Raw genomic sequence first — 9,859 nt, forward strand, 5'->3', positions numbered from 1 at the left:
TCTGGAAAAGTATGGTATCTTATCATAAAAAAATGTTTTGGTATCATGATTAAAAGTAACCTGCGAGAATGCCATTTCTTAGAATGTGTGCTTGTGAGTCCAAGACAGATCAAAAGATCCTAAAGTTCAACCTAACTCACTTTATTGTATTTGGCTCTTGTTAACATAGAGTTACAGTGCATAGTGTATATATGAAATTATTCTGTCAAATCAAGAGGACACTGCAAAATGCTTAAACTGTATATGACATATATACACCAAGCATCCAAAAATGTACAAACATCAATATAAAACATACAAAAATTGAAAAAAAACACAATAAAACCCCAAAAACAAATAAAGGCTTTTCAAACAATGATAAACTAAAAAATAAATGACAAAAAAAATTCAGCCGAATGCTACTGTAACACCAGGCTTGTTTAAACCACAAATGTCTCGTAGATTTTAGCTTGGCATTCATTTGGCTGCTAGCCATCATCCGTTTTGTTGCCTTTTTTACTTCTTTGTTGCACTCAAGTGGAAGTGTTTCCATTAGCAGAATATCCAAAGTGGTCACCATCGATAAATCAATATCATCAATACACACTGACATGCTGTTTCGCTTATATAGTTAGAAGCTCACAAATGCAGATTTTAGTCAAATAACCACAAATTTACACATTTGAGTACTACACTGCTGCTGACGCAGATGGCACCCGTTCTATACATGGACATAGTGAAAACATTGCATCTATCTTAGGAGCAAAGTTATCGCTGATTTACTGATATACTGAGAGAATGTGAAAATATGTTGGGACATGAACTCTGTCTTCTGAGGTAACCTCTTCTAGCATCTGGTTAGCTTTGGTCTCATTTAGAAAAAAGAGAGGGGAAAAAAAATCTCAGAAACAAACAAGCAAGCATTCTGCCAAAATCTGTTTACTGACAAAATTCTCTTTCACTTTGGACCACATTTATAAAGTAAACCAATTGTGGCTTTAAAAAAAAACAAAAAAACATTTATTTTAGTTTCCATAGAATTTGTGTTGGCTTTACATATATCTATGTTGTTAAAAATTATTTGGCTTAATGCTGGAACTTGATAGTTACTGTGCTGGAAAGGCCAGTCTGTACATAAAAAAAAAAACATTGACTAGAAGGTTAGTATGAAATGTTTTATGCGGTGTAGTAGCACAATTCCTAAACTCTGTACATAAATAAACCAGATTGACCAAAATCAAGTGCATCAGACCTTCATGTTCTCTACAGTCAGAATTTGGCTAACCCTTTTCAGTTTAGGTTAGCACCCTCCTTAAAAAGCAGTGATTTATTTTTGTTGGCAGTGGAGACTCTGAGAACGACATCATGCAACAATAACAATGACTTCCAGTGGGTGTCACACCACCTCCCGAGATTTCCTGATGGCACAGCACAGGAGCATGGTAAAGATCAACCCAAACACCTGTTGGAGAAACATAAAGGGTATATTTTGTGTGTATTATCCATTCCTAAATATCTGCTACCTTTGCAATCCTCTGAATTATTTGTTAGTTTTCTGTATTTTACACTTGAACCAAAATGTCCATCTGACTAGCGTACCTTTTGTCCACTACATGACTTATGACCAAATTCAAAGAGGACTTCCGTTGGGTTTTTTTCTTGGTGTTCTTTCGTGAATTTTTGTTGTGGAGTTGAGCACCTAACTTTTTTCCTGCCAATGATTCTCTCAGCTAGGCAGTAGTTTTCTGCAGCTCATCCAGAATTACTTTTGGTCTGTTGGCTGCTTCTCTGATTCATAATCTTTTCGCCTAGACTATCAGTTTAAGCGAGCAGCTATGTCTTTGTAGGATTTTCAGCTGTGTTCTATTTCCATTTTCTGATGATGGAGCAAACAGTTCTCTGTGAAACGTTTGACTCTCTACTTTATCTTCTCCCCTGTCCTTTTTGTTGTGTTCCTCGGTCTTCGTGATGCTGTTTGTGCATTAAGGCTTTCACAGAACAGCTGCATTCATACTGAGCTTAAATTGTACATACATCCCCTCTGTATTTACTAAGGACGTGGCCTCTGAACATAACTGGTTGCTTTGGATTAATTTAGAAATATAAGAACGAGGGAGGCTAAATACAAATGTAAGCTTCACTTTTTAGAATTTGAGAAACAAAATGTTTCCCTTCCCTTCGACTGCATAATTAGTGATATTTGGTAATGGTTTACCACAAAATCCTAATAGGATACATTTAAGACATTTAAACATTTGCAGAATAAACTATGACAAGTATATCAGTCCAAGCTAAAGCTAGACATTCTGAATAATAAATCACTTTGTACTCTACATAACTATCTGATTTTGCCATATTTAACATAATGTTCAGAATTGTTGGGTATTAATTACAAAATCTCTTTACAACCATGAGTATCCTACAGAACGAGCCATTAGAATCATCCATAATGTCAGTTTTTATGAGCACACAAACCCATTATTCTTAAAATCTAGAATTCTAAAATTTGAAGATCTGATGGAATTTAAAATTGCTGAAATTATGTTTAAAGCGTCAAATAAACTGCTACCTGAGCACACACCATGTGTTTTTTGAAAGAAAAAGGACATATGACTTGAAGGGTTTCTCAAACTTATTTGTAGTGTACGCACAACAAGAAAGAGATTTTGTATTTCAATCCATGGTGTAGAATTATTGAACAAATTTAATGAGGAGCTAAAACAAAGTCAAAATTTAATACAATTTAAAAGGAAATATAAGGAAGTGGTTTTCACACGATATAGAAATATGGGTGAATGATAGCACTAATGTGTATATATATGTAAGTTGAGGCTAATGCATATGAGTGTGTGGGTATGGATGTATGGATGTATACATTTAGATATGCAAACCCAGATAAAATGGAAAATTAATTAACCTGTTTATTTTTTTTTTTAATTAATAATGAGGGTCCATCTGAAAATACGGTATGAATTTATGGGGTAGGAATTCATAAATGTCTTACTTCTTCCTACTCCTTTTCGAGCATGTTAAGATTATTGTAGTACAAAAATATGTCTTTTGCATTCCTTGTTCATGTGTGTGATTTTATACTTCTATCATGTTCTAAATAAATAAGTAAAAGAAGATTGTGGTTGTAACATCACAAAATGTAAGAGTGGTATTAACACTTCTGCAAGGCACTGTAAATTAAACACCTGTTTTACTTTACAATTAATGGAAAATACTATGAAATAAATTAACTAAATAAAATGTACTATTCCCCAAACCTGTTATGTAAACATTTCAGTTAAAATAAACACTTTTTTTTTTGTTTTTGAGGGCCATTGCATAGTGATTCCCGAGCCTTGAGTTGGAGACCCTTCAGAAACAAGTGACTAAAATGTGATTGGTTAAGGTATGCCAGCTGCACACTCACCATAATGACCCCAATGGTGATCCCTATTCCTCCAACAATGTGTAACTTGGAGTTAAACACTTCGTCGATGACATCAGGACAGCTCTGTAATAGATAGAAGTAATTCAGCTCCCTTGCTTTACAGCATGCTTAACAACATGATATACACAGATAACAGTAACACAGAGACTGTGCAAACTCCTGCAAACAGATGTTTCCATAACAATGTATGGGCACCAATAACACAAATTATACAGTCACAACAGAGATAAAACATTTGTTGGATAATTTAGGTCGTGGTTGTACCTTAATAATGAACATGTCAAGATCTTCTGCAGGGGGACAAAGGTCAGGATAGGTTTCTCCAATCCTACCCTGGAGACCGCAGCAGTATAACTGGAAACAGACAGATAACATAGTGCAATGTAACCTAATTAGTCTTTGTGTTTTGAAGAGATACTGTAAAGTACTGGCTTGTTTTTTAGTTCTACTCCAGCTCTAAGAAACACTCATCATCTAACTTAGGTAAAACATTTATTTTCTGTCAAAACCCCCCCTTTGTGATAAATTATTATCGGTCCATTTAATTGTCAGTCAGAGAAGAAAAAAAAAAGAGCAGGAATTAAGTCCAACAAGTCTCACCTCATTTTGGATCAAACGCAGAGTCTCTTTTAGGCCATCATCTCTTGTTTTACTATAATCTTCGTATGTCTGTCTGTAGAATCCATTGATCAGATCCAACACCTGCAACACAACCGCAAGAATGGTTAACTGAAAAAACTTATGTCTCAACTAGGACTCCAAAGTCAAAAATGTTCTTTTTTGATAATGTCTTTAAAATAACCTTTATTTGTTGTCCTCTGTATTGAGCTTTTACCCAAAATAAAGACCTAGTATTCAATGAGTCAATGTGTGTGAATACACCAACCAGCTTCTTTAGCAATCTCCTATTGTGGCCAGCAGTGACTGCTGGAGAACTGTAATGTCAGCAGTAGTCTTGTTGTGCTGACCATAACATGACATTTTTGCATTTAAAAGTCTTTTGCATTGGTGTAATGTAATTAAATAAATACATAAACTGGGTCTTTGATAAATCTGTCTAACGTGTTGCTTTTTGAACTGAATTACTGCAATAAATTATGGTTTCAATAATATTCTCATATACTGAGATGCCCCTCTTTATGTGAAGTGCTCTTGCTTCCACTTTTATTCTGTCTTCAAGCATCATGGCATCCATTTTAAGAACACACTGCAGTTGGTTTACCTTGTTCTGGTTTGAAAATCCCCAGAATCCAGCTGCAATCTCGACGGCAAATATGATCAGCAGGAATGAAAAGAACTGCACAGAGAAATACAAAATTAAACTCAGCTGATATCTGTCTTTCATTCATGCTTGTGTGCTGGTGTTGTATGTGCATTTGCACAATGAAAAAGGCAGTGGAGTGTGGCCAAACCCAGTTTTCATTGGCTCCTCCTCCAGCGAGATTTAGTGCAAGCAGATTATGACCACACTTGGAAGGAAGGGGGGAGCAAGCGCTGAAAATCTAGAGACTCCTTTGTGGCCTTGAGACTGTTCAGTAAACAATGATGAAAGCAAACGTCTCGTACCTTAAATAGGGAGTTCAGAAGCTATGGATACTGAAGAGAATTTAGAAGTCAGTGGGAAAAAAAGAACATAAAACCTGGATGCAAAGGCTTGTGAACCTGACTATATATAAGGAAGTTACTGTTTTGAATGCTATGTTATTCAGGTATGGAATAAAAAGGTTGAATTGTCACTAAATATTTATTTTTATCTCTTTAAAAAAAACAACAACTAAGTTTGAGTAAACACATGTCATTTTTTGGGTAATAAGTTATCTCATCAACTCTCCTTCACCCAAGCATGACAGATAGTGCTCTGTATCAACCTAATGCTGTATAAATGGGCTAATGCATAGTGTTGGAAAAATATGTTAGGTATCGATTTATAATCACATATTTGCTCATTGCATTATTACTTTGTTTAACTTATCTTACATTCAGCTTTTGGTTGATCACTTATACATTTGTTGTTAATTTCCTCTTTTTGTTATTTAACTTTATGTTGCCAGAAACATAAGCAGCATGACATCTGATGGCAGAAGTGAAACTTTCCTCATTTCCTCATCAAATACAAATCTGTTTACACATTTAAGGCCCTACTTGCAAAATACCCAGTATTCCAGGTGCCCAATTTAGCCTTAGAGGGTGATACATTTATAATAAGTGCTACAAACCAGCCCCAGCATCAACGGTGATTCCTGGATTGCTCCACAACATCCCAGGAAGCCCACCACCATCATAACCGCTCCGACGGCAATCAGGACATAAACACCTAAACATCACATAACATAGTGCATGAATGAGTTCACATAACACAAACTTTAAGGCCTGCCTGTTGTGTTCTGAATCTGTCTTACCTGTGTAAAACACATAAGGAGAATTTTCTCCTTGAAGCAGGCTATTGGTTTTCGAGTCCAGTTTCAGCCACAGACCTACAGCCAGTACAGCAGTGCCTGCAAGCTGACACACATTACATACCTCCGTTAACACGATGCTACAATTAGCACTACATTAACACTGCATGCTTCCCTCTACTGTAGCTTTTAATATAATGGTTTAGTCCATATTCACGCATATCTTAAATTTGATTGACTTCAAAGTGCATTTAACACTGAGCTCCAACAAGTGTAAGCAGCTGCTGCTCTTAAATCTGCTCCAACATGCCCTCTCTAAAGTCTTTCTCTTCCATTTTGGGGCTTCAGGAATGTTTCTGCAGTTCTAGTTTACAAGCCTGCGTAAACATTAGGGTCATTTGTGGTAAATACTCAAGGCACATGATGAACCCACTGCGCAAACTGCTGATTTAATCAGCACGCCTCGTTCCTGAAGTCTCTTTTGTATATTAATTCAGTTCTATACATTGTTAGACAAGCGTGAAAACAACTGAAAATATATTTATGATCATCAGTCCACCTCTCCATTTAGAGTCACATAAGGAGAGAATAAGAATGTAATATTTGCATGGTAAATGATAAATGTTACAATTACAGGAAACTGGCATCCGGGACCACTTTGCAGGAGTTCCATTTCTTAAACTGTGAAGAAAAATTGGCTTAAATTGTCCTTGAAAGAATGAATGTCTAACCAATCCGTGATGACAACACTGTGATGTACTAAGAAGCTCTGTGAGCACAGACAGACAAGTAAACGTTTTACTTTTGCGAGTGTAACACCTTGTATTTTCTTCAGTGAGGAAAGTGCAGCTTTGTAAGGTTTCATCGTTCCCACCTGATTTTTATGTATTGCTTTGCTTCTCAGCCTTTTCCTGGTCTCCCTATAGTCCAGCTAAATGGCTGACTCTCAAGTGGTACATATTTAGGATATTTAGGATATATTGTTAAGAGCTCTGTCTGATCTCTTCATACGTCTCACAATATAGAAAAATAAAGTGCACCTACCCAGAACATAAAGTTGAAGATAAATATGAGATATTTTAAACATTTGATCCCCCAGGGAAGAGCCATAGTGCTTCAGTATGAACCAATCCACCATTCGGAGCATCTAGCTTCTGCCCAAGAGAAAGCTGAACTGCGTTGTGGTGTAAAACGAAAGAAACGTTTGGGACACCACACCTTAAATCACCTGATTATACAGTTAGGAGTGGCAGAGCAGATGCAGAAAGCGACCTTCAAGCTCTTTAGTCAAATGAGGTCTGGTCTGTGTTTTTCCAACTCATTGTGTTATGTTTCTACATGTGTTTCCGTTGTGTTGTCTAAAAATGGCATTTACTTAAGTCACACAGACATACAGGCGTTTTATAGTCCCACAGCATTTCAGAGGGTTCCTGTTCAGGCACGTCAATGCTTTCTGAACATTTTCTAAGATGCCTGCTTGGGTGCATATTTACTGCTTCATTGTGAAACTGAGCATGACTATCCTGGTTCGAGAAGCTTGATCGTTATGGTCTGATACCGGAGGAACGCAGTCTAAGGTATAATCAAACAAAGCATCATCTTATGACCCTAAATCTTGGTAGGTTGCCTACTCCTGGGCAGGCTCACCACTGTTTCATGTATTATCTATATGTGGATAATGGCGCTCACAGAGGTTCACTTGAGTCCCAGGAATATAACATCAGCCTCGTTCTGACAGCCACAAAAAGACGAACATTTAATCTTTCTATGATTTGATGTTGAAAGAATTTAAATACGTTTTAGATCGTTCTTCCACTTCCCCTTTATGACACAACTGCAGTCACATGAAGATCTGCGGTTGTAAACAAACTAAAATCAATTTAACCAAGTGCACTTTAGAATATTTATTGACTTTTAATTTTTTAATATTAAATGAACTTGATTTTTAGAAGAAAAAAATCTGTAATGTTTGCAAATACATACGAAAGCACACGCATGAAGGCCCACACGCACGCACAGTGGGAAATCCCTGCCTTCCCACTAATGTATGGCTATTCCTACCACTATAAATAGCTGCACAAATTAGAAACGATCAGAGGGAAAAACATCTATCTACAACCACACATCCATTCACATAAAACACGACACACCCTGCAGGCGTGGGTCTCAAATATAAATTACCCACGGTCAACGCACAGCTGCAGCTTTAAATCCAACGTAACGAATTAAAAGATATTCATGTATCACCTGTGTAATCTTTATTTGGTCTCGTTTATTAAAATGTCATGCAGACACAGTCCAAAGTATACGCTACATCGTGGAACTGGGTCACTTGGCCACTGGGGATTATTCTGCAGACCGACCCACAAACACTGAGGGCACGTTTGCGTGTGTGAGAGGTGGTGTGCGTGAGTGTGTGTCTGAGCGGTCAGTGCTTTGTATCATACGAACCTCTGCGATAAGACCCGCTTGGTGCTCTGCACGATTCGGGACACCCCTATCATTTCATTCACAATCTAGTAACCTGCTCTCATACGACTCCGCGCGCACGAGAAGCCCCCCCACACATCCGCGCGCGTTCTTAAACAACCAACAGGATGTATGAGAATAAATGTTTTCTCGCCTCGCACTTACCCAAAACACCAGGTTAAAGGCGAACATCAGATACTTGATGCATCTCTCTCCACCCGACAGCGCTGCCATGGCGATTTTTCTGCTTCAAATCCTACGACTGTTTAACGGATGAGGTGTTAAAATAGAGGGTAAGAATAGGGAAGTGCTTCCTCTAAATAACAGTCAGTGTACTAAACGGGTATTCGTCGACGCGCTGGCGCGGACTCGTTGTGCAGTGCGCGCATGGAGTGGTCCGCCCCCACAAGACTAAAACCTTTCCTTTCTTTTTAATTTACTAAAAGAATTTAGAAAAGCAAACAACTGCACCAAATACGTTTTACGTTGTGATATTTTGTGAAACTTTTCAATCATTTTGACATTTTCTTAAACTGTTTCAATGATTCAGTATTTTTTTTTAACTATAGTGCCCTACGTTTTTCCAAACTACACTTAAAACCATTGTTTTAAATGCAGCTTATATAAAGCCAGCCGTCACAGCTTTTTGCATTTTCTGAGACAAAACAAACTGAAGCCCTGAAGGTGCGATGACGTAATTCTCCCACAATAAGAAATGCGCGTTCACGTATTTAATATACTGCACATGAATGAACACGGTGCTCGAGCAGACTATTTTGTTTTTAGCTTGAGATTAATATTTTGCTGTCTGCATTACATCTAACAACAGTTAATTGTTCACCATGTGAACCTCTTGGACCTCTTAGACTATGCATCTTTATAGAAATACTTAAAAAGACTAAATAATTATAACATGATATAACATTTTACAGTCATTAACATAATCTGGAAACTAACATCTTTCAGCTTTCCAGTATTTTTTACTGTAGCCTCTCTTTGTGTTGTTTTGTATTTTTAATAGTTTGTGACCAACTTATTAAGTCAGATCCAAGAACAAAATATCTTAAATAAATGAAATTTTTGCCACATGAGAGAATCTCTTACACACCATGTATATTGCAGATGTGCTTGTCTGAGACATAATAACATTATTTAGTCTCATGAAATGCTGTGCAGTTACTCAGTCTGTGCTGATAAAAAATTACACAACTCATAGATGTTTGAAGCCGAAAATGAAAGTCTTAGGTTACTAAATGAAACGTTTTTAAATACTCTGGCAAACTAAAAACATGAAGTGTGTGATTTAAAAAAATAACAGTTGCATTTATTGTATGCAACTGTTGCATACAATAACTAGCATTGTAGGCAATGTTAGTTAATGTATGATGACTATAGAGATAGTCACTTTTTTGTTGTTTTAGAATCAGTCAAGATTTACTTATTCAAATCAAACAAGTAAATCTCATTTACTTATTTACTTACTGAGCATTTAAATATGTTATGCTATGTCAACATATGTTGACATATGTTGAATCATATGTCAACATGAATGAGTCATTAAATTAAATCAAAGGTA

The 9,859-nt window shown here is 36.7% G+C and overlaps 1 protein-coding gene across 2 annotated transcripts; it reads right to left on the reverse strand.

Annotated features, from left to right (window-relative positions):
• Positions 1-120: 120 nt before the first annotated feature.
• On the reverse strand, positions 121-8,651 carry cd9a (CD9 molecule a). Of its 2 annotated transcripts, none has more exons than XM_008412397.3 (8): positions 8,449-8,651; positions 5,818-5,920; positions 5,635-5,732; positions 4,641-4,715; positions 4,019-4,120; positions 3,683-3,772; positions 3,398-3,481; positions 121-1,441 (listed from the first exon to the last, which is right to left on the reverse strand). In XM_008412397.3, the coding sequence occupies exons 1-8, from the start codon at positions 8,515-8,517 to the stop codon at positions 1,376-1,378; spliced, it is 687 nt and encodes a 228-aa protein (XP_008410619.1). In that variant the 5' UTR covers positions 8,518-8,651; the 3' UTR covers positions 121-1,375. The 2 variants fall into 2 exon arrangements, with proteins under 2 accessions (XP_008410619.1, XP_008410621.1); XM_008412399.3 differs by lacking the exon at positions 8,449-8,651 and adding an exon at positions 6,859-7,009.
• Positions 8,652-9,859: the final 1,208 nt, after the last annotated feature.

The sequence above is a fragment of the Poecilia reticulata genome, chromosome 6 (assembly GCF_904066995.2).
Source record: "Poecilia reticulata chromosome 6, P_reticulata-male-v2, whole genome shotgun sequence".
Taxonomy (NCBI): Eukaryota; Metazoa; Chordata; class Actinopteri; order Cyprinodontiformes; family Poeciliidae; genus Poecilia; species Poecilia reticulata.